This window comes from Arachis stenosperma, chromosome 6 (genome assembly GCF_014773155.1).
Source record: "Arachis stenosperma cultivar V10309 chromosome 6, arast.V10309.gnm1.PFL2, whole genome shotgun sequence".
NCBI classification, from domain to species: Eukaryota; Viridiplantae; Streptophyta; class Magnoliopsida; order Fabales; family Fabaceae; genus Arachis; species Arachis stenosperma.
In genome coordinates, this window is record NC_080382.1 from 61,711,551 (window position 1) to 61,736,942 (window position 25,392).

At 38.6% G+C, this 25,392-nt stretch overlaps 1 protein-coding gene across 1 annotated transcript; it reads right to left on the reverse strand.

Annotated features, from left to right (window-relative positions):
- Positions 1-296: 296 nt before the first annotated feature.
- Positions 297-24,273, reverse strand: LOC130934098 (uncharacterized). Its single transcript, XM_057863687.1, has 3 exons — positions 24,216-24,273; positions 964-1,084; positions 297-843 (listed from the first exon to the last, which is right to left on the reverse strand). Exons 1-3 carry the CDS (start codon positions 24,271-24,273, stop codon positions 297-299), a joined length of 726 nt encoding a protein of 241 aa, XP_057719670.1.
- Positions 24,274-25,392: the final 1,119 nt, after the last annotated feature.

Consider the following 25,392-nt stretch of genomic DNA (forward strand, 5'->3'; position numbering starts at 1 on the left):
TATCTACAACGCGACTATTTTTAGAAAATTCTTTACTAGCAAAAATCCTAACGTCAAGGATTCCATTGCTACATATGATACCTTCTCTTCTTGAGAAAAAAAAACTTACTTTTCATCTTTCTCTCATCATTCTTATATTTTTCTTTTTCTTTCCTAAGAATTTCTACCTAACGCACCCTTTCTGCCAAATGAGCCAAATCAGGTATATGAACATTAAGCAACTTTTGACGCATATAAAAACCTAGCCACATAGTTGCTATTTTCACTAATTCATTCTCAGAAAGAGATACATAACATCAACTTTGAGTGTTTTTGAAACGAATCATGTAATCATCCATTGACTCTTCATCATCACGTTTCAAAGCCACTAGATCGGTAACCACTACATTTAACTCTCTTCTATAAAACTGAGCATGGAAAGCATTCTCTAACTGTGCCCAAGTCGTCATCGAATTAAGCCTAAGATTTGAAAACCAAGTAAATGCATTCTTTGTTATCGAAGAAGGAAAAAAATTCATTTTCAAATTCTTATCATTCGCCAGATTTTCGATTTCAACTAAATATCTAGCAATATGCTCAATAGTTGATTCGCCAACTTCTCCAGTGAATTTTGTAATTATCTTAGGATTCTTCACTCTTCTAGGTATTTCTGCCATTCGAACAATAGCAGAGAAAGCAGAGACAAAATAGGGTCGATTCATAAAACCCATATTGAATCCAACCCTGTTAAAAACATCTTTAACAATCCTCGTAACCTCATAACATTCACCAATTTGATTGACATGCAATCGAGCCAACACGTCATTAGCGTTTTGACCACGATGAACCATCTGAGGACTTTTCCTGTCCACAAGAGTATCATTTTCATTTTTAAATAAATTCTCAATTCCCTCATGGTTTCCTCATATATTTTGTCTCTTACCCTCATCATAATCAACAATTCGAGCAATCCGCTCTACTTGCCTAGTAAGACGCTCAAACTTTGTCTCATGATCTGCCATCAAAGGATTTAAGATTGTAGTCATTTGTTGGGTTAACAAGTTAACCAAATCATGATGACTTTCTTCTACATGTTGTCGAAATACTGTTATTGAATTAGAAACATTCGATGTAGAATGATGATCGGATTTCCTGTCGGTAAAGAAATTCACAAATATAATCGCGTTGTAAGTATAGCTTCTAAACCAACAGAAAATTCTTTCGTACAAACGTTTTGGTTGTCACAAGTAACAAACCCAATAAAATTTATAAACCAAAGTATTCAATCATCGGGTCGTCTTCTCAAAGAATTGCAGGAAAGTATGATTTATTATTGGTTATAGAAAACGGTATTTTGGGTTTTGAAAGGGTTTTGAATAGGAGAAATAGATTGCAAGAAATTAATAAATCAACAACTAATAAAACTCTTAGTAAGGTATGAAAACTGGAAGTCCTATCCTAGTTATCCTTATCAATGGTGCTGAGAATTATATTTTTGCTCCCACTAAGTCAAACTCTAACTATGAAGGTCAGTTAAGTGGACAAATTAATATAACACCTAAAGTCCTAGTCAACTCCTTAAGGAAAGACTAGAGTTATAGGAATCTAAATTAATTAGCAAGAATAACAATTATCAATCACGATGAGTTTGATAACTCAAGAGTTACCAATTAATCAACCAAAGCCAAGAAGGGGAAAATCTAAATTATTTACATAAATAAAGGAAAGCAATAATGAGTCTGAAATATCTCAAATTATATTAATTAAGAAAATCACAACATGAATGGTCCATAAGCCAATTTGGCAACATATATAATTAACAAATAAGAGAAGTCAAAATAAATGAATATTGAACCTGATACGAAGATGAGATAATCCTAAAGTTAAGAGAAACTCTAAATCCTAAATCCTAATCCTAAGAGAGAGGAGAGAACTTCTCTCTCTAAAAACTACATCTAAATACTAAAACTATGTATGAATGTATGTTGTATGATCTATTCTCTCCCTCATGAATAGATGGATTCCTTCATTTATAACCCTTTAATCTGTGTTCTCTGGGCTTAGATCTGGACCAAAAGGGGTCCAGAAGTTGCTGGGGCCGACTTCTGCAAATTCTGCAGATCGCGCACGTCACGCGTCCGCGTGGGTCACGCGATCACATCATCTGGAGTGTTGCTCTTCCACACGATCGCGTTAGTCATGCGTCCGCGTCAGTTGTGTTTCACAAGTCACGCGTTCGCATCGTTCATGCGTTCGCGTCGATGCTAATTTACGCAAAGCACGCATTCGCGTCGTCTGTGCGGACGCGTCGCTGCCAGTTTCTCCAAAAACTCCAATTTGTGCTTTCCTTCCATTTTTGTATGTTTCCTTTCCATTCTTTAAGTCATTCCTGCCTTATAAAACCTAAAGTACTCAACACACAAATCACGGCATCGAATGGTAATAAAGGATAATTAAAGTTGATTATTTTAAAGCATAAGAAACATGTTTTCTCATATGTCATATCCTAAGAAAGGAATTGTAAAACCATGTAACTTTATATGAATAAGTAGGTGAAGAGTTGATAAAATCATTCAATTTAAGCACAAGATTTATCATAAAATAGTGGTTTATCAACCTCCCCACACTTAAACAATAGCATGTCCTCATGCTAAATCCAAGAGAAAAGAGTAAAGGTACAATGGTGGAATCATGTGCAATGCAATCTATTATAAATGCAACTACCTAAATGAGTCATGTAATTCTAGTTATTATTCACCTATATATAAAGCATACATGTAGTTAAATTAATTCATATCTTCAAGGAATCATATATGTACAATTAGGGCCAAATCATATTAAAGCATAATCACAATTGAGTTGAGTTAAGATAGTCCACAACTTGCAAGACAATTAATAGTTAAATATGGACACATGAGAATGAGCTATTGAACCCTCACTGGATTACGTGTTTATTCTCTAGTCACTCAGTGTTTGGGGTTAATCACTCTCTTCTTTTCTAGTCATGCTTTCTAAAACTTTGTTTTTCCTCTAATCAATCAACAATTATTGAATATAGACATACAAAAATTATAAGGTCTTTTTCTAGGTTGTAATGGGGCTGAGGTAAGGGTAAGGATGTATATGTAAGGCTAAGTGAGTTAACAAAGTGAATCCTTGACTAGTCCAAGATCTCACCTAACATATACATATTTAATTTCATAATTCTTCACATACCTACCCAAACCTTTCCACTTTTGTGTTACATGCTCATGCATTTTATTTTTTACTTTTGTCCTATGTGCATTGATTATTTTGTAATCGCATTTGGGGTAATTCTTGTATCCCCTTATTTAAACACTAAAATATATATTTGTTTTCAATGCACATGGTAATTTAATTATTCTGATTTCACATAAGCATGCTTTCAAATAATTGAAACATCTTTTTTAGTGTAAATCCCTACTTTTTTCTATCATCCCATATTCCCATAAAGTTTCCCACACTTAAATTATACACAATACCTATCTTAATCTAACTGGTGGACGAAATTGTGATCATCAATAATGGCTCTTTGGCATGTGCATAAAAATTAACTCAGCACTTTCTTTCCACAACTCCGTTCAACTTAACCAGCAAGTGTACTGGGTCATCCAAGTAATACCTTACGTGAGTAAGGGTCGATCCCACAGAGATTGTTGGTATGAAGAAAGCTATGATCACCTTGTAAATCTCAGTTAGGCAGATTAAATGGTTATGGATTTCGAAAATTAATAACAAACAGAAAATAAAATAGGATAGAAATACTTATGTAAATCACTAGTGGAAATTTCAGATAGGCATATGCGGATGCTGTGCTCCTCTTGTATTTCTACTTTCTTATTACATTCATCCAATCCTTCTTACTCCTTTCCATGGCAAGCTGTATGTAGGGCATCACCATCATCAATGGCTACTTTTCATCCTCTCGGGAAAATGGTCCTATGCGCTGTCACTGCATAGCTAATCGTCTGGAGGCATCACCCTTGCCGATGGCTACATCCCATCCTCTCAGTGAAAATGGTCCAAATGCTCTGTCACAGCACGGCTAATCATCTGTCGGTTCTCAATCAGGTTGGAATAGAATCCCTTGATTCTTTTGCGTCTGTCACTAACGCCCAGCCTTCAGGAGTTTGAAGCTCGTCACAGTCATTCAATACCGGAATCCTACTCGGAATACCACAGACAAGGTTAGACTTTCCGGATTCCCGGGATCCTACTCGGAATACCACAGACAAGGTTAGACTTTCCAGATCCCCAAGAATGCCGCCATCTATCTAGCTTATACCACGAAGATTCTGTTGGGGAATCTAAGAGATATGCGCCCGGCCTAAAGTAGAACGGAAGTGGTTGTCAGTCACGCGCGTTCATAGGTGACAATGATGATGAGTGTCACGGATCATCACATTCATTAAGTTGAAGTGCAACGTATATCTTGGAATAAGAATAAAAGAGAATTGAATAGAAAGTAATGGTGATTGTATTGAAACTTGAGGTACAGCAGAGCTCCACACCCTTAATCTATGGTGTGTAGAAACTCCACCGTTGAAAATACATAAGTGAAAGGTTCAGGCATGGCCGAATGGCCAGCCCCCCAAAACGTGATCAGAAGACCGAATGGTCAAAAGATGTAACGTGGTCAAAAGATGTAACGTACAATAGTTAAATGTTCTATTTATAATAAACTAGCTACTAGGGTTTACATGAGTAAGTAATTGATGCATAAATCCACTTCCGGGGCCCACTTGGTGTATGTTTGGGCTAAGCTTGGTCTATCCACGAGCTGAGGCTTTTATTGGAGTTGAACTCCAAGTTATAACGTGTTTTGGGCATTCAACTCCGGATCATGACGTGTTTCTGGCGTTTAACTCCAGACAGCAGCATGTACTTGGCGTTCAATGCCAAGTTACGTCGTCAATTTCCGAATAAAGTATGGACTATTATATATTGCTGGAAAGCTCTGGATGTCTACTTTCCAAAGCCGTTGAGAGCGCGCCATTTGGAGTTCTGTAGCTCCAGAAAATCTATTTCGAGTGCAGGGAGGTCAGATTCCAACAGCATCAGTAGTCCTTTTGTCAGCCTTTTTCAGAGTTTTGCTCAAGTCCCTCAATTTCAGCTAGAAATTACCTAAAATCACAGAAAAACACACAAACTAATAGTAAAGTCCAGAAATGTGAATTTAACATAAAAACTAATGAAAACATCCCTAAAAGTAGCTTGAACTTACTAAAAACTACCTAAAAACAATGCCAAAAAGTGTATAAATTATCCGCTCATCACAACACCAAACTTAAATTGTTGCTTGTCCCCAAGCAACTGAAAATCAAATAGGATAAAAAGAAGAGAATGTACTATAAATTCCAGAATATCAATGAATATTAATTATAATTAGATGAGCGGGACTTGTAGCTTTTTGCTTCTGAACAGTTTTGGCATCTCACTTTTTCCTTTGAAGTTTAGAATGATTGGCTTCTCTAGGAGCTTAGAATTTCGGATAGTGTTATTGATTTTCCTAGTTAAGCATGTTGATTCTTGAACACAGCTACTTATGAGTCTTGGCCGTGGCCCTAAGCACTTTGTTTTCCAGTATTACCACCGGATACATAAATGCCACAGACATATAACTGGGTGAACCTTTTCAGATTGTGACTTAGCTTTGCTAAAGTCCACAGTTAGAGGTGTCTAGAGCTCTTAAGCACACTCTTTTGCTTTGGATCACGACTTTAACCACTCAGTCTCAAGCTTTTCACTTGGACCTGCATGACACAAGCACATGGTTAGGGACAGCTTAGTTTAGCCGCTTAAGCCTGGATTTTATTTCCTTGGGCCCTCCTATCCATTGATGCTCAAAGCCTTGGATCCTTTTTACCCTTGCCTTTTGGTTTTAAGGGCGATTGGCTTTTTCTGCTTGCTTTTTCTTTTTCTTTCTATTATTTTTTTCGCCATTTCTCTATTTTTTCACAAGCTTTTTACTTTTCACTGCTTTTTCTTGCATCAAGAATCAATTTTATGATTTTTCAGATCATCAATAACATTTCTCTTTGTTAACATTCATAAACAACAAGATCAAAAATATGCACTGTTAAGCATTCATTCAGAAAACAAAAAGTATTGTCACCACATCAATATAATTAAACTAAATTCAAGGATAAATTCGAAATTCATGTACTTCTTGTTTTTTTGAATTAAAGCATATTTCATTTAAGAGAGGTGAAGGATTAATGGATTTTATTCATAGCTTTAAGACATGGTTACTACATACTAATGATCATGAAGTAGAGACACAAAACATAGATAAACATAACATAGAAACCGAAAAACAGGAAGAAATAAGAACAAGGAATGAATCCACCTTAGTGGCGTCTTCTTCTTGAAGGACCAACAATGTCTTTAAGCTCTTCTATGTCCCTTCCTTGCCTTTGTTGCTCCTCCCTCATTGTTCTTTGATCTTCTCTTATTTCCTGGAGAATGATGGAGTGTTCATGATGTTCCACCCTTAATTGTTCCACATTGTGGCTCAAATCTTCTAAGGAAGTGTTGAGTTGTTCCCAATAGTTATTGGGAGGAAAGTGCATCCCTTGAGGCATCTCAGGGATTTCTTGATGATGAGCTTCCTCATGCATCTCTTGAGAACCGTGGAGGGTCTCTCTTGCTTGCTCCATCCTCTTCTTGGTGATGGGCTTATCCTCTTCAATGGAGATGTCTCCTTCTATGATAACTCCAGCTGAGTAACATAGATGACAAATAAGGTGAGGAAAAGCTAGCCTTGCCATGGTGGAGGGCTTTTCGGCTATTTTGTAGAATTCATTGGAGATGACTTCATGAACTTCTACTTCCTCTCCAATCATAATGCTATGAATCATGATGGCCCGATCCACAGTAACTTCAGATCGGTTGCTAGTGGGAATGATGGAGCGTTGAATGAACTCCAACCATCCTCTAGCCACAGGCTTGAGATCCAGTCTTCTTAGTTGAACTGGCTTGCCTTTGGAGTCTCTCATCCATTGAGCTCCTTCCACACATATGTCCATAAGGACTTGGTCCAACCTTTGATTAAAGTTGACCCTTCTAGTGTAGGGGCGTACATCTTCTTGCATCATGGGCAAGTGGAACGCCAACCTTACATTTTCTGGACTAAAATCTAAGTATTTCTCCCGAACCATTGTGAGATAATTCTTTGGACTCGGGTTCATACTTTGATCATGGTTCCTAGTGATCCATGCATTGGCATAGAACTCTTGAACCATTAAGATTCTGACTTGTTGCATGGGGTTGGTTAGGACTTTCCAACCTCTTCTTCGGATCTCATGTCGGATTTTCGGATACTCATTTTTCTTGAGCTTGAAAAGGACCTCAGGGATCACCTTCTTCTTTGCCACAACATCATAGAAGTGGTCTTGATGGCTTTTAGAGATGAATCTTTCCATCTCCCATGACTCGAAGGTGGAAGCTTTTGTCTTCCCTTTTCCTTTTCTAGAGGATTCTCTGGCCTTAGGTGCCATTGATGGTAATGGAAAAACAAAAAAGCTTATGCTTTTACCACACCAAACTTAAAATATTGCTCGCCCTCGAGCAAGAGAAGAAAGAAGAGAAGAAGAAGAAGAAGAAAATATGGAGAAGAATGGGGAGTGTGGGTTTCGGCCAAACTATAGAAGAGGGGGTTGTGTTGTGTGAAAATAAAGTGGAATTGAGGGATTTATATAGGGAAAGAGAGAGGTTAGGTTCAGCCATTTTAGGGTGGGTTAGGGTGGGAAAGTGTTTTTGAATTTTGAAGGTAGGTGGGGTGTATGGGGAAGAGTGGATGGATGTGAGTGGTAAAGGGTTTTGGGAAAGAGTGTTTATTGGGAAGAGAGATTTAGAGATTGAAGTTGTTGGGAAGTGTGACATGGGGGAGAGTGTAATAGGATTAGGAGGTAAGGTGGGAATATGTTAGGTGGGGATCCTGTGGGGTCCACAGATCCTGAGGTGATCCTGTGGGGTCCACAGATCCTGAGGTGATCCTGTGTGGTCCACAGATCCTGAGGTGTCAAGGAATTCCATCCCTGCACCAAATAGGCATGTAAAATGCCTTTGCATACCATTCTGGCGTTTTAACGCCGAGGTGATGCACGTTCTGGGCGTTCAACGCCCATGTGAAGCATGTTCTGGGCGTTCAATGCCCATATGTAGCATGTTCTGGGCGTTCAACGCCCATATGTAGCATGTTTCTGGCGTTGAACGCCAGTTCCATGCTTGTTACGGCGTTCAGCGCCAGCTTTTCTCAAGGCACATTCCTGGCGTTCAAACGCCAGAATGTTGCTTGTTTCTGGCGTTCAGCGCCAGATTCATGCTCTGTTCTGGCGTTGAACACCAGCCAGATGCTCCTTACTGGCGTTGAACGCCAATCTGTCCTTCCTCCAGGGTGTGATTTTTCTTTTGCTGTTTTTGATTCTGTTTTTAATTTTTATATTTTTTCGTGACTCCACATGATCATGTACCTAATAAAACACAAAATAACAATAAAATAAAATAAAATAAAAATTAGATAAATAAAATTGGGTTGCCTCCCAACAAGCGCTTCTTTGATGTAAATAGCTTGACAGTGGGCTCTCATGGAGCCACAAGGTAATCAGGTCAATGTTGTATAGTCCCAACACCAAACTTAGAGTTTGGATATGGGGTCTTAACACCAAACTTAGAGTTTGGTTGTGGCCTCCCAACACCAAACTTAGAGTTTGACTGTGGGGGCTCTTCTTGACTCTGAACTGAGAGAAGCTCTTCATGCTTACTCTCTTTTGTCACAGAGGGTTGGCCATGTGCCTTAAACACAAGGTAGTCCCCATTCAATTGAAGGACTAATTAACCTCTGTTGACATCTATCACAGCTCCTGCTGTGGCTAGGAAAGGTCTTCCAAGGATGATGCATTCATCCTCTTCCTTCCTAGTGTCTAAGATTATGAAATCAGCAGGGATGTAAAGGCCTTCAACCTTTACTAACATGTCCTCTACTGTTCCATAAGCTTGTCTCAATGACTTGTCTGCCAATTGTAATGAGAACAAGGCAGGTTGTACCTCAATGATCCCCAGCTTCTCCATTACAGAGAGTGGCATAAGATTTATCCCTGACCCCAGATCACATAGAGCTTTTTCAAAGGTCATGGTGCCTATGGTACAAGGTATTAAGAACTTGCCAGGATCTTGTCTCTTTTGAGGTAAAATTTGCTGAATCCAGGTATCTAGTTCATTAATGAGCAAGGGAGGTTCACTTTCCCAAGTCTCATTACCAAACAACTTGGCATTCAGCTTCATGATAGCTCCTAAATATTGAGCAACTTGCTCTCCAGTCACATCTTCATCCTCTTCAGAGGAAGAATAGTCTTCAGAGCTCATGAATGGCAGAAGGAGATTTAATGGAATCTCTATGGTCTCTATATGAGTCTCAGATTCCTTTGGATCCTTAATAGAAAACTCCTTCTTGCTTGAGAGATGTCCTAGGAGGTCTTCCTCACTAGGATTTTCGTCCTCCTCCTCCCTTGTGCATTCGGCCATATTGATTACATCAATGGCCTAGCACTCTCCTTTTAGATTCTCTTCTGTATTGCTTGGGAGAATACTGGGAGGAGTTTCAATGACTTTCTTACTCAGCTGCCCCACTTGTGCCTCCAGATTTCTGATGGAGGATCTTGTTTCACTCATGAAACTGAAAGTGGCTTTTGACAGATCAGAGACTAGATTGGCTAAATTGGAAGTGCTTTCTTCAGAATTCTCTGTCTGTTGCTGAGAAGATGATGGAAAAGGCTTGCTATTGCTCAGCCTATTGCGTCCACCATTGTTAAAGCCTTGTTGAGGCTTTTGTTGATCCTTCCATGAGAAATTTATATGATTTCTCCATGATGAATTATAGGTGTTTCCATAAGGTTCACCCATGTAATTTACCTCCACTATTGCAGGGTTCTCAAGATCATAAGCTTCTTCAGAAGCTGCCTCTTTAGTATTGTTGGATGCATTTTGCCATCCATTCAGACTTTGAGAGATCATATTGACTTGCTGAGTCAACACTTTGTTCTGAGCCAATATGGCATTCAGAGCATCAATTTCAAGAACTCCCTTCCTCTGAGGTGTCCCATTATTCATAGAATTCCTCTCAGAAGTGTACATGAATTGGTTATTTGCAACCATGTCAATAAGTTCTTGAGCTTCTACAAGCATTTTCTTTAGGTGAATGGATCCACCTGCAGAATTGTCCAATGAAATTTTCGAAAATTCAGATAGACCATAATAGAATATATCTAATATGGTCCATTCTGAAAACATGTCAGATGGACACCTTTTGGTCAGCTGCTTGTATCTTTCCCAAGCTTCATAGAGGGATTCACCATCTTTTTGCTTGAAGGTTTGAACATCCACTCTAAGCTTGCCCAGCTTTTGAGGAGGAAATAATTTATCCAAGAAAGCCGTGACCAGCTTATCCCAGGAGTCCAGGCTATCTTTAGGTTGTGAGTCCAACCATATTCTAGCTCTGTCTCTTACAGCAAAAGGGAAAAGCATGAGCCTGTAGACTTCAGGATCTACTCCATTTGTCTTAACAGTCTCACAGATCTGCAAGAACTCAGTTAAAAACTGGTAAGGATATTCAGATGGAAGTCCATAGAACTTGCAGTTTTGTTGCATTAAGGCAACTACCTGAGGTTTCAGCTCAAAATTGTTGGCTCCAATGGCAGGAATGGAGATGCTTCTTCCATCAAATTTGGACGTTGGTTTTGTGAAGTCACCAAGCATTCTCCTTGCATTATCATTATTGAGTTCGGCTGCCATCTCCTTCTCTTGTTCAAAAATTTCTGAAAGGTTACTTCTGGATTATTGTAATTTAGCTTCTCTTAGTTTCCTCTTCAAAGTCCTTTCAGGTTCAGGATCACTTTCAACAAGAGTGCCTTTTTCCTTGTTCCTGCTCATATGAAAGAGAAGAAAACAAGAAAAGAAAGAGGAATTCTCTATGTCACAGTATAGAGATTCCTTTATGTTAGTAGAAGAAGAAAGGGGAGAAGAATGTAGAAGAGTGGGTTCGGATATTTAGATGGAGAGATGTGAAGAGAAGTGTTAGTAATTAAATAATTAAATAGAATAAGTGAGAAGGGATAGAAAATTCGAAAATAATTTTAAAAAGGGGTTAGTAATTTTCGAAAATTAAAGATAAGATATAATTAAAATTAAAATTTAGAACAAAAAGAATTTTTGAAAAAGAGGTGAGATATTTTCGAAAATTAGAGAGGGAAAAGTAGTTAGGTGGTTTTGAAAAGATAAGAAACAAACACAGAGTTAGTTAGTTGATTGAAAAAGATTTGAAATCAAATTTGAAAAGATAAGAAGATAAGAAGTTAGATAAGATATTTTGAAATCAAATTTTGAAAAAGATAAAATTTTGAAAAAGATATGACAAAAAGATAAGATAGAAAAGATAAAAAATATTTTAATTTTTAAATTTAAAATTACTTACTTCACTAACAAGAAACTACAAGATAAGATTCTAGAACTTAAAGATTGAACCTTTCTTAACAAGAAAGTAACAAACCTCAAATTTTTGAATCAATCACATTACTTGTTAGCTAATTTTCAAAAATTAGATATAAAGATAAGAAAAATATTTTGAAAATATTTTGAAAAAGATTTTTGGAATTTTTCGAAAATAATAAAAAATGAAAAAGATATGGTTTTTGAAAAAGATTTTTAAAAAAAATAAGATTTTTAAAATTGAAAATTTGACTCGACTTGTAAGAAACAACTAATTTTAAAAATTTTTGACCAAGTCAACCCAAAATTTCGAAAATTTGGGGAGAAATAAGGAAAAGATATTTTTTTTATTTTTGAATGATGAAAGAGAAAAATACAAATATGACCCAAAACATAAAAATTTTGGATCAAAACACAAGATGCATGAAAGAACACTATGAATGTCGAGATGAACACCAAGAACACTTTGAAGATCATGATGAACATCAAAAACATAATTTTGAAAAAATTTTTATGCAAAGAAAACATGCAAGACACCAAACTTAGAAATCTTTAATGCATGGACTCTAACAAATGAAAGAAGCACATGAAAAACAACAAACAACACAAAACAAGAAAACATCAAGATCAAACAAGAAGACTTACCAAGAACAACTTGAAGATCATGAAGAACAATATGAATGCATGAAATTTTCGAAAAAAATAATGCATAAATTTTAAAAACATGCAATTGACACCAAACTTAAAAATTGACTCAAGACTCAAACAAGAAACACAAAATATTTTTTTATTTTTATGATTTTATTAATTTTTTTGGATTTTTATTAGTTTTTTCGAAAATAAAGTTTGGAAAAATGAAAAATAAAAGAAAGATTTTTGAAAAAGTTTTTGAAAAGAAAATTACCTAATCTGAGCAACAAGACGAACCGTCAGTTGTCCATACTCGAACAATCCCCGGCAACGGCGCCAAAAACTTGGTGAACGAAATTGTGATCATCAATAATGGCTCTTTGGCATGTGCATAAAAATTAACTCAGCACTTTCTTTCCACAACTCCGTTCAACTTAACCAGCAAGTGTACTGGGTTATCCAAGTAATACCTTACGTGAGTAAGGGTCGATCCCACAGAGATTGTTGGTATGAAGCAAGTGATGTGCGGAAAACGATCCAACACAAAACTCACCGGCAAGTGTACCGGGTCGCATCAAGTAATAATAACTCACATGAGTGAGGTCGATCCCACAGGGATTGAAGGATTGAGCAATTTCAGTTTAGTGGTTGATTTAGTCAAGCGAATCAAGTTTTGGTTGAGTGATTTGTATTTAACAGGAAGTAAATAACAGAAAATGTAAATGGGGAAGGGAAGAATTGCAGAAATTAAAAGGAACTGAAAGTAAAAGGACCGAATCTTAAAGAACAAGAAATTAAATGACTGAAACTTAAAGTGCAAGAAATGTAAATTGCAGTAACTTAAAGTGCAAGGAATATAAATTGCTTGAATGAAAAAGGGATCTGAGGACTGGGATATCAGAATCTAAGCAAAGAGAAATTAAATTGCAACAATTGACAGAGCAGAAATTGAATTAGAAGTAATTAGAACTTAAACAGGAAGGAAATTAATTGCAGCAGAGGTTCACAGAAGAACCAAAAGGAAAATGTGATCTCAGGACTCCAGAGACTAGGTAGCAAAGCCTAGATCTCAATTGCCTTCCCAGATCTAAATTCTCAAAGCAATTAACAAGGAATTAAAGAAGAAGCAGTACAGGAAGTGTGTTTGAATTCAATTATGCAGAAAAGAAATCAAAGAGATCTTGAGTGGAGATTGAGACAGAATTTCCTCAATTCTTAACACCCAAGACTCAAACAAGAAAAGTAAAAATGCCCAAGCAAGAACCAGGAAGAAGAGAGATCAATTCTCCTCCCAAATTCTCAGAAATCTCGGTGAAGTCTTTCCAAGAAAAAGTTGCAAAATAAAAGTGAATATTCAAAGCTCAAAGCCAAAAGTTCAAAGTTCAAAAATCAAGTAAAAGGTCCTAATTACATCAAACTAGCTCCTATTTATACACTTTCTATTCTTGGATCTTGGGATTTGGATGGGCTTTTGATTTGGTGTAGAAATGAATTAAATTGGATTTTTAATTCAATTTTTGGCCCATGAAAAATTGCTTCCAGGAGGCTGCCCTGCCCTTGTGGAGGGCAGGGCAGAAAATGGTGCGTGTTGGTGCTTGCGTGCGCGTTTGGGTGCTGTAGGATGCTGCCCTGCCCTTGTGGAGGGCAGGGCAGAAATTTTTGGTGCGCCAGATTTGATGCCCGTGCGCCAGATTGATGCTGCCGAGCCTTCCCTTGGTGCGCCAGAATGGTGCGCTGGCCGTGCAACAACAAAATGCTGCCCTGCCCTTGCGGAGGGCAGGGCAATGTGCCAAGGCTGAAGCTCCGTGTTCGAGACTTGGGTGACGCGCACGCTACCTATTTTCTTTGGTTCTCTTGGTACCAAAGTGAGGCTTAATTCCTTGCTTCCTCATGGTGCCGTGTTCGATTCTTGTGGCAAGCAAAGGTGAACTTTTTCTTTGAATTTCTTCCTCTAGTGAGCCCGATACTGCCCTTGAGGAGGGCAGGGCAATGTTTTGTTCTTCTTGATTCATGGCACCTAATTTGTGCTCTGCCCTTGTCGTGGGCAGGGCAGAGTTGCCTCTCAAGCCTTGTTTCCTTATGTTGCCCTCCTAGAGGGCAGTGTGCCCTTGTGGAGGGCAATGCTTGCACTCCTCCTTTATGCACCACGCCTTTTTCTCCTTGGGCCACGCTTTCTTAAGCCACGCTTCCTCTTTTCTTCTTTTCTTCACCTACAATAAACCAAAACAACCACTCAAAGTATCACTAAATTCACAAGGCTTATAAATCAATTAAAATTCAATTAAATTCAGCTTGAACCTTATGAGTTAACATTAATTTCATGGTGGTTGTTTGATTTAAAGAAGTTATGCATTTTCACTCCAAATCACTTACTTAGGATGTAAGAAAGTGCATAAAGGTTAATAAAACAAGTGAAATTAGCTTGAAAAATGGGTATATGATGACCAGTCATCACAACACCAAACTTAAATCTTGCTTGTCCCCAAGCAAGCATAAAAACTAAGAGAAAATGAAATGAATAAGAAAAGAAACATATCCTTATTAGGCAAATAGCAGAACTTGATTTATGGAGTCTTTATGCAGACAATGATAACTCAATTATTGTTGCTGTTACATAATATACATCTTTCCTCGAAGGCTTGCTAAACCTGCTGTTATAAGGTTTATTTTTTAATTACTCCCTTGCTAACTTTTCTTTCTTATAATGCTTAACAAGCTTATTCTTTTGGAGGTTTGGTGTCTAATGTTGCAGTAGTAGCCTTTGGCTTTATTTTTTTTCTTTTACTCAACATCTTTCCACCACAGACACATGGCTCACTATTTCTTCCTAGGATCATTGATGCCCAGCATCTCTTTGAATAACTAAATGTTCTGTATCTAAGTTGCTCTTTATTGTGGACTTTCAATTGGCCATCCCAAATCAGTTGATCTAAGTGACCGGGTTTTAAAATACCCCTTAGAATTTACTTATCCAAGCATATCTTAGTACAAGAACACCACAGGCATATGTCCTAGGGTCCAAGCTATTGGTGTCCAACCTTTATTCTTTGTTTTTCTTGCCACATTGGCTTTTTCTTCTTCCTTTTATTTCTGTTTAAATTTTGTTCTCAAGGGCTTTTTCTTTTATTGATAAGAATCTTCATAACAGCAAGGTAGCTCACACTTCCATGAAAGTGATACTATGCAGCACTTATTTCATGAGTTATGCATTTAATCAAACACATATACCACCATTAACTTCCATTCTACTTATGCAACATTGAATATTTACTTTTCAATTCAAACAATTCTCTTTTATTCAAGCATATGGGAAACAAAACAAAATTCAAGCTAAGTGATGAATGACAAGCATTATGCAGATCATTTCTTGATCAAGCAATTTCACTTGCAACTAAATAAACACTTTAGCAGGATATATAATGGTTCCCATGTTCAAAACAATACACAGCAGCAAGGATTAAGTTTAGATACAACCTTTGAAGTTGCAGCCCTTTGATTCTTCCTTCTGTTGTGTTTTCTTTGAGTTAAGATGCACAATATCTTTAATTGTTGACTCATTTCCTGCATAATTCTCAAAGTTGTTTGCTTCTCAAGCCCTTAATTGCATGGTTAGTGTGCATAAATTGAGTGTGGCTCTTGGATTTATTTTGGTGTGGGAACACCAAACTTAATTGTTTGCCACTATCTCAGATGCAACAAGTTAACTATATTTGAAACCCTGTGTCCTTGCTAAAGGTTATGGAATCAAAGCTATAAAGCAGTTAAATGGTTGAATAATTTGTCTGATTGCTTGGAGCTAGCATTGTGCAGGAAGTGAGAATGTGCTTTTAAGTGAGATTTTTGGTGGAACACCAAACTTAGAATCCTTCATTCTCCCTTAAATTGTTTTGGTGTGCAGCACCAAACTTAGCTCCTTGTAATGCATACCAATGATTCAACATTTTTATTGAAAAAGCTATGAAAAGAAAACTACCTCAGGTTGGATTGCCTCCCAACAAGCGCTTCTTTATTGTCACTAGCTTGACATCTTCTGTTTTTACTTCAAGGAGGAATTAGGTTCTGAACCTCTTTTTCTTTGTCCCATTGTCCTCCTAGGTATAGTTTTGCTCTGTGACCATTTGCTGTAAACCGACTTTTTGTTGCTTCATCTAGCAATTCAATACTCCCATAAGGAAAGACCTTAGTTACCAAATATGGACCAGTCCACTTAGACTTAAGCTTGCCAGGGAATATCTTGAATCGTGAGTTGTACAAGAGTACTTATTGTCCAGGTTTGAATTCTTTCTTCAAAATCTTCCTGTCATGCCATCTCTTGGCTTTTTCCTTGTATATCTTGGTATTTTCATAGGCTTCTAGCCTAAACTCATCCAGCTCATTTAGCTGTAATAACCTCTTCTCTCCTGCTGCTTCAGAATCAAGGTTTAGAAGTTTAGTAGCCCAAAAGGCTTTGTGTTCAAGCTTCATATTTTGAATTGCAAATACTTAGTCACCCTTTTTGCATAAGAAATTGATTTTGAGTGAAAAAGGGAAGGGTGAACTAAGAAAAATTTTTGGATTTTTCAATCACAACAATGCTTAGTCAAACATTGGGATTTTTCAAGAAGCTTAAATAGAAGGCATTAACCCAATTGATTGAAAGAGAATTTTTGAAAAACTTGCTTGAATTTCATACCTTGTGAAGCATGTATTGAATTGAGAACACAAGCTTGTGAGACTTGAGCCTATTGATGTGGTTATATTTTATAACCACTTATTTTCCATTCTTGTGTGAAATTGCTCTCTTTCTATGATTATAATCCTTAATTTGCTTGATTCTATATATCCATTTATTTCTTGTGTTTGTGCATTTATATGATTGAGGCTATCACTTCATTAGCCACTTACCCAAATAGCCAACCCTTTTATATTCCTTTGATTAGCCAATTTTGAGCCTATGCTTAACCAACTTATTCTCAATTTAGCTCATTACAAGCCCAAGGCGGAAAACCAATGAAGAAAAATCCTTGTTTGGATCTTTGATTAGCTTAGGCTAGTGAGAGTGTTTATTATTCAAGTTTGGTGAGGCTTGGGAACATTGGATAGGATAAAAGGGGTAGTACACTTTCATGTTTAGGAATTGGGTACATATTCATGTATTGATTAAATGTAAAGACCTTATGCATTGATGTTCTTATGTGTAGTTTGAAAAAAAAAAGAGAAAAAAATATATAAAGAAAAAAAAAAGAAGAAAAAAAATTAATATGATGATGAAAAGGAAAAAATATATATATAATAAAGAGGGGACAAAATGCTCCAAAGTGAAGTCAATAAAAAGGAATCAATGCATAGGTGTTATGAATCAAATAAGAATGCATGAGTATGTAAGAAAAAGTGAAGAATGGGTAGTTATGATAGCTTGCATTTGTATAGGTCATTAAATAGGTTGGGTGGGAAAGTCTATGCTAATCAAAGATTCAAATCCTAGTCCACTTAACCATAAATGATCCTACCTTGACCCTAACCCCATTACAACCTAAATAAAAGACCTCATGATGAATGTATGCATGCATTGAATAAGTGTTGATTGTTAGAAGAAAATCAAATTTTGGAAAACATGATTAGAAGAGAATTGAGTGAATTAACCCTTAAACACTTGAGTGAATAGAGCGGATACACATCCGGTGAGGGTTCAAAAGTTCAATCACATGTATTTACCCATATTATCTATATTCTTGCAAGTTGAATTCCTTTTGATAATTCAATACAATTGTGGTTTGGACTTAGTTCCTATATGCCTAGCTCTTGTGCTTACGCATGTCTCTTGGGAATTGATTTGTTTGAACAAAGCATTTCCAATTGCTTTTGACAGTTGCCTTTAGATAGGATTCACATAGTTTAGTTGCATCCAAATAAATGTCATAACCCTTAGTTCCTTCTTATTTTAGCATGAGGACATGCTAAGGCTTAAGTGTGGGGAGGTTGACAAACCCTAATTTGACGGTTTGTTTTGTATTGAAATTAGAGTATTTTGATAACCTTTTGTCACATTTAGCCTAGGAATTAGCATGGTTTTGTTATCTCTCCCTTATTTGTGCTTAAGTGTAAAAACATGCTTTTTAAGTCTTATTTTGATGAATTCTAGTTTCTCTTTGATTCCATAAGATGCCTTGATGTGTTTGTTAGTAATCTCAGGATGAAATAGGCTAAGCATGGATCAGAAGAAGCAAGGAAGGAAGCATGCAAGTGGAGAGAAGCACAAAAAGCCAAAGAATTGATCTCGGCCAAGCACGCGTACGCGCACAAGGCGCTCGCGCGCACATCGCAGAATTAGCCAGGGACGCGCACGCGTACCGTGCGCGCACGCGTCGTAGTCCGCACGTGATTCCTTTATTGCAGCACGTGCCTGGCGATTTTAGGAGGTTTCAGCAACCAACTTTGGCGCCAAAATGCATATAAGAGCCAAGGATTGAAGGGGATTGACAACACATACACACATTCATACCATAGACTAATTTTAGATCATGAGATAGATAGTTTTAGTTAGTTACATTTTGTAGAGAGAGAAACTCCAACTTCTCTCTAGGATTCATCTTCATTTTTCTCAATTCTCAACCATTCTTTGGTGAGATCTATTGCCACTCTCAATTTACTTTGTTCATGTTGTAGATCCTCTTCTCTAATCTCAATTAGTGTTTGTAATTGTTCAATTCTTGTAGATCTTAGGTTTAACTTTGTTGTTTTGAACTCTATTGATTCATTGAAGATCTCATTCTCATTGTTGTTCATTGTTGATTGTTGTTAATCTCTTGTGTTGAATTGCTTTGATTCTAAATCTCTTCTCAATTTTACTATGTCTTTCATTCTTGCCCTCCAAATGTTTGAGAAAATGCCAACTTTAGATATGGAGTAGTATTCCATCACTTGGCCTAGTGGTTGAGTCATTGGAGACACTTGAATAATGGATGTCAATTGTTGATTAAGAATTGAGGATTGCTAATTGACTTAGAGTGCACTAAAGCTAGACTTCCCTAGGGTAAGACTAGGACTTGTGACTTGAATTAATTACTTTTACTTGACTTTTCTCTATAATTAGGGATTAACTAAGTGAAGCAACACCCCTTTGTTGTCACAATTGAAGGAAGCTATAGTGATGGGACTTCCAATGTTCAACCTTGGCCAAGGCTTTTAATATTGATTGATTGTTGTTTTCTCTTATTCACACTTTTATGCCACACTCTTCAAGCCACAAAAAGATCACTTAACCAATACATGCATCCTTGTAGCATTCCTAGGGAAGAACGACTCGGGACTAATACTCTCGATTATAGATTGTAGATTTGTTTGATGATGGATTTTGCGTCGGTTTAGACTATACTACGATTGATCACTTGATAATTTCTATATCGGCAAAAAATCTATTCGTCAAAATGGCGCCGTTGCCGGGGAATGCGCATGAGTGCCATGTTTTTGGTTAATGTAAATATGTAAATATTGTGAATATGTTTGTCTTTTGTTTGTTTGTTAGTCTCTGTTAGTTTTAGATCTCTATTAGTTTTGTTCTTATTTGCCACTATGAATTCTCATCCTTGTGGTTTTGGATATAACTATGACTATTTTGTAGGCGATAAAAACTTGAATGATGGCTCACATTATGGGAGAGATGAATTCTTAGGAGGGGAGCCATATCCATATGAGCAATCATCATGGCTACCTTCCCCTTCAAGTTATTATGATGGTAATCCTTCCTATAATGCATATCATTCCTATGGATATGATGATTCTCAACCACCACCATTCTACGCACCATACTCTCAACCCACATCTTATTTCCACCAATTGCCTACATATGATCCAAATCTATATTCCCCCTATGCATACCCTTGTGACGATTATGAACAAGCAACCCTTGAATCACCACCACTCCAACATTTTTACCCTCCAACCCAAGTCCCCATGGATGATGCATGATGAGCGGATAATTTATACGCTTTTTGGCATTGTTTTTAAGTAGTTTTTAGTAAGTTCAAGCTACTTTTAGGGATGTTTTCATTAGTTTTTATGTTAAATTCACATTTCTGGACTTTACTATGAGTTTGTGTGTTTTTCTGTGATTTCAGGTAAATTCTGGCTGAAATTGAGGGATTTGAGCAAAACTCTGAAAAAGGCTGACAAAAGGACTGCTGATGCTGTTGGATTCTGACCTCCCTGCACTCGAAATGGCTTTTCTGGAGCTACAGAACTCCAAATGGCGCGCTCTCAACGGCGTTGAAAAGTAGACATCCAGGGCTTTCCAGCAATATATAATAGTCCATACTTTATTCGAAGAATGACGACTTAACTTGGCGTTAAACGCCAAGTACATGCTGCTGTCTGGAGTTAAACGCCAGAAAAACGTCATGATCCGGAGTTGAACGCCCAAAACACGTCATAACTCGAAGTTCAACTCCAAGAAATGCCTCAGCTCGTGGATTGATCAAGCTCAGTCCAAGCACACACCAAGTGGGCTCCGGAAGTGAATTTATGCATCAATTACTTACTCATGTAAACCCTAGGAGCTAGTCTAGTATATATAGGACATTTATCTATTGTATTAGACATCTTTGGTCTCAGTTTTATTTTATTTTTCATCTTAGGAGATCATTGATCACGTTAGGAGAGGGCTGGCCATTCGGCCATGCCTGAACCCTTTGCTTATGTATTTTCAACGGTGGAGTTTCTGCACACCATAGATTAAGGGTGTGGAGCTCTGCTGTACCTCAAGTATTAATGAAGTTCTATTTTCTTTTATTCAAATCTCTCTTATTCTTATTCCAAGATATTCATTCGTACCCAAGAACATGATGAATGTGATGAGTTAGATAACCCTCATTATCATTCTCACTTATGAACGCGCGTGATTGACAACCACTTACGTTCTACATGCAACAGAGCTTGAATGCGTATCTCTTAGATTCCCCAACAGAATCTTCGTGGTATAAGCTAGATAGATGGCGGCATTTATGAGGATCCGGAAAGTCCAACCTTGTCTGTGGTGTTCCGAGTAGGATCCTGGGAATCCGGAAAGTCTAACCTTGTCTGTGGTATTCCGAGTAGGATTCCGGTAATGAATGACTGTGACGTGCTTCAAACTTGCAAGTGCTGGGCGTTAGTGACAGACGCAAAAGAATCAAGGGATTCTATTCCAGTAGGCGCGGGAACCAACCAGTGATTAGCCGTACTGTGACAGAGTGCGTGAGCATTAGTTTTCACTGCGAGGATGGGATGTAGCCATCAACCATGGGTGATGCCTCCAGACTGATTAGCTGTGCGAGTGACAGCCGCATAGGATATTTTCCCGAGAGGATTGAAAGTAGCCACCGCTGATGGTGAACCCCTATACAAAGCTTGCCATGGAAAGGAGTAAGAAGGATTGGGTAGAAGCAGTAGGAGAGCAGGCGTCCTTGAGCTCTACAGCATCTCCATCCACTTATCTGAAATTCCCACCAATGAATCTGCATAAGTATTCTATCCCTTTTATTATGTATTTTCTTTTTATAATTTATTCCAATAATCACAATTACCCTTTAATCTCCCTAACTGAGATTTACAAGGTGACCATAGCTTGCTTCATACCAACAATCTCTGTGGATTCGACCCTTACTCACGTAAGGTTTATTACTTGGACGACCCAGTACACTTGCTGGTTAGTTGAACGGAGTTGTGAATTCAGCTGCTGCCCCTTAGAAGCCTTCATCTCAAAATAATTAGAACAAACTTAAAGAATAAGGATCACAATTTCGTCCACCAATGCACTTGGTATCATTCTTCAAGAGCAAGAAGAGCTCCAAACCGCCTTCACTAGTTTCACCTCTACCCTCCAAGAATTTACGTCCCGTATAATTTCACCCTCTACCAATGACCAAAATGACTTCCCACCTCAAGGCTTTGATGAATCTTCTTTCCAACCACATTATGATTTCTCCTCTCCGCCACAAACCTCCATGGAAGCATATCAATGTCCATTAATCCAAGAGCAATATGATCCTACTTATGTTAGTAAAGCGGAACAAGAATTAAGGGATCGTTTCAAGGAAGAAATGGATCGACTTCAAGCAACCATCCGTCAAAAGATAGATTCTTGGGATTCATATCACAAGCGAAATGAGTTCACGGATGATTGTGAGAAAGCAACCAAAGAGGGAGGTATGAGAGAGACTTTAGAGTCTCAAGTTAAGCACAAGGAAATGGAGTGTGTATTGCAACAAGCGGAGGAAATGAAGATTGTTGAAGATAAAGAAGTGGAAGAAGACCTAGAGGAGGTTGAACAAGAAGGAAGTTCCATCAACGAAAATAACTCTACATCAAGTGACAATGGTGATCTTGTTGAAGCTTCCCCCTTCGAATGTGAAACCAATGTTGAGGAGGGTGCGCAACCTCCAACACATAACTCGATCAATGATAAAGGTTTGAAGGAAATTAGCAAACAAGAAGAATTTAAAAAGGGTTATCAAAGGATGGAAATCATCATGGAGAAGCCAAAGGAAGTGGAACCTACAATGTCAAGATCGTTGAATATCTTCCTTGCTAAGTCGCCGTCCCAATCACAAATTGAGTGGGTAATCATCTCATCCTTTAATTTTCTTGGCCCATATCAATATGCGTTGTTAGAAACGGACGGTCAACTTAGAACCCTTTGTGGGCTAGAGAGTAAGAACGGATTGGATGTTGGTGGACAATGGGAAACAAGGCGCATAAAGGACAGAAGATCAAACTTTGAGTTTCAAAAGCCGAGTGAAGCCAAACTCGACGGGATTAAGATGATGAGTATGAGTTACAAGGAGAATTCAATAAGTTTGTCACCCTATTGGAAGCATGAAGATCAAGAAGAAAAGGGATTGACAAATAAAGTATGGGACCCCGAAACATACATAGACCACTATCAACTTAAGGGCCTCGTTACTTGCTTAGGCCCCCTTGAAGGCCTTGTACGTTTAAACTGGGATCCCGGAGGCTATTGGAAGAGCAAACATTGGTGGGGATTCGAAGAAGAGTTCAAGCATAAGCCACCATAGCAAGGACTCCATCAAAATGTCCAACTTAAGGACTTTAACTAAAAGTGCTAGGTGGGAGACACCCCACCATGGTAAACTCTTTTCATACTCTTTTAATTTGGTTTAATAAGTGATTTGAGTTACCATTGTAGGTAGTTTTTCACTTCATAATTAGCTTGTTTGTGTACACTAGTTGCTAGCATATTAACATGTATGTTGTGCTTAGTAGAAATAGAATAAATCTCAAAACCAACTTGCATTTTAGAAAGTGTGTGATTTTGACTAAATAAGGAGTTGTAGGCACCATGGGGAGTCTTTGGGCAATTAGAGCTTTTAGGCATTTCAAAAAAAAAAAAAAAAGAGGGGGTGGACGCGCGCGCACCATGAACGCGCACGCGTCCATGAGAGGATGCATCATCACCTATATTCCAGAGAGTTGGGCCTCTCATAGGCCAGCATTGTGCCTCAAGCCCAACTCACTCCACGCTGACGCGCACTACGTGCGTGCGCGTCCATACAACTATAAGGAAACGCACGCGTACGCACTCCTGCCGCGTACGCGTCAATCGGCTACTGCAACTTCTGGGCCAACACCCAGAGAGTTGAGCCGGCTCTGGGCAAACAATAAGCCCCTGGCCCAACTCAACTCGCGCGGACGCGTACATGCCGCGTGCGCGTCCATAAGCCAAGAGATGAAAAGGACGCGAGCGCACGTATCGCGCTCGCGCGCCCTATGGTGAACTGTCAATTGTACGCGGACGCGCACATGCCGCGTACGCGCAGGCCTAGTAGTGCAACCTCTAGGCCATTGACCAGAGAGTTAGGCCTCATGTGGGCCAACTTTAAGCCTCCAGCCCAACTCCTTGCACGCGTGCGCGCGCAGTACGCGCACGCGTCCTTGCCTATTTTGATCATCCACGCGTGAGCGCATTGTGCGCGCACGCGTAGGTCCCTAGTTGTACCAATGCACGCGGACGCGCAAGGTGCGCGCCCGCGTCGATTCAAAATGATGATAACCTAATGCGCGACGCGCACTGCGCAGTCGCGCAAAACCCCCTCTCCTCCCCATTTTCATCTTCTTCCTCCTCTCACCCTCAACCGCCGCTGCTCCGCCGGCCACCACCGCACGGTCAACCCCTTCTCTCGCCATCACCCCAATCGCCCACGTCCTCTCCCTCTCTCGTCCATCCACGTCCTCAATCGCCGTTGTCAACCAACCACCACAGCCACCTCTGCCCGTCACCACCTTCACCACCGCCGGCGGCTGTGCCGTCGTCACCACCCACTCCTATTCGCTCTCTCTCTCTCATCCACTAGCCGCTATTGATGAGCGGATAATTTGTACGCTTTTTGGCATTATTTTTAGTATATTTTTAGTATCTTTTAGTTAGTTTTTAGTATATTTTTATCAGTTTTTAATTAAAATTCACTTTTCTGGACTTTACTATGAGTTTGTGTGTTTTTCTATGATTTCAGGTATTTTCTGACTGAAATTGAAGGTTCTGAGCAAAAATCTGATCCAGAGACCAAAAAGGACTGCTGATGCTGTTGGATTCTGACCTCCCTGCACTCGAAGTGGATTTTCTGGAGCTACCGAAGCCCAATTGGCGCGCTCTCAACGGCATTGGAAAGTAGACATCCTGGGCTTTCCAGCAATATATGATAGTCCATACTTTGCCCAAGATTTGATGGCCCAAACCGGCATAGCAATCCGGCCTCAGAAATCCCAGCGTTAAACGCCGGAACTGGCATAAAACTTGGAGTTAAACGCCCAAACTGGCATGAAAGCTGGCGTTTAACTCCAGAAAAGGTCTCTACACGAAATTACTTTATTGCTCAGCCCAAGCACACACCAAGTGGGCCCGGAAGTGGATTTTTCTGTCATTTACTCATTTCTGTAAACCTTAGGTTACTAGTTTACTATTAATAGGACCTTTTGACATTGTATCTGTACCTTATGACCTCATGACATTTTTACACGTTTCTTTGTGTACATTCCACGGCATGAGTCTCTAAACCCCATGGTTGGGGGTGAGGAGCTCTGCTGTGTCTTGATGGATTAATGCAATTACTACTGTTTCTTATTCAATCATGCTTGCTTCCATTCCAAGATAATGCTTGTTCTTAATCCGGATGAATGTGATGATCCGTGACAATCATCATCATTCTCAACTATGAACGTGTGCTTGACAACCACCTCCGTTCTACCTTAGATTGAGTAGTTATCTCTTGGATTCTTTAATCGGAATCTTCGTGGTATAAGCTAGAA

Coding starts and splice junctions, on each gene's coding strand:
- LOC130934098 (XM_057863687.1), bottom strand. CDS start 24,273: ATGGCGAGAGAAGGGGTTGACCGTGCGGTGGTGGCCGGCGGAGCAGCG. Junction 1,085..24,215: donor CGGAGCAGCGGCGGTTGAGG/GTGAGAGGAGGA, acceptor ATTCAATAACAG/TATTTCGACAACATGTAGAA. Junction 844..963: donor AAGTTTGAGCGTCTTACTAG/GCAAGTAGAGCG, acceptor TCTTGTGGACAG/GAAAAGTCCTCAGATGGTTC.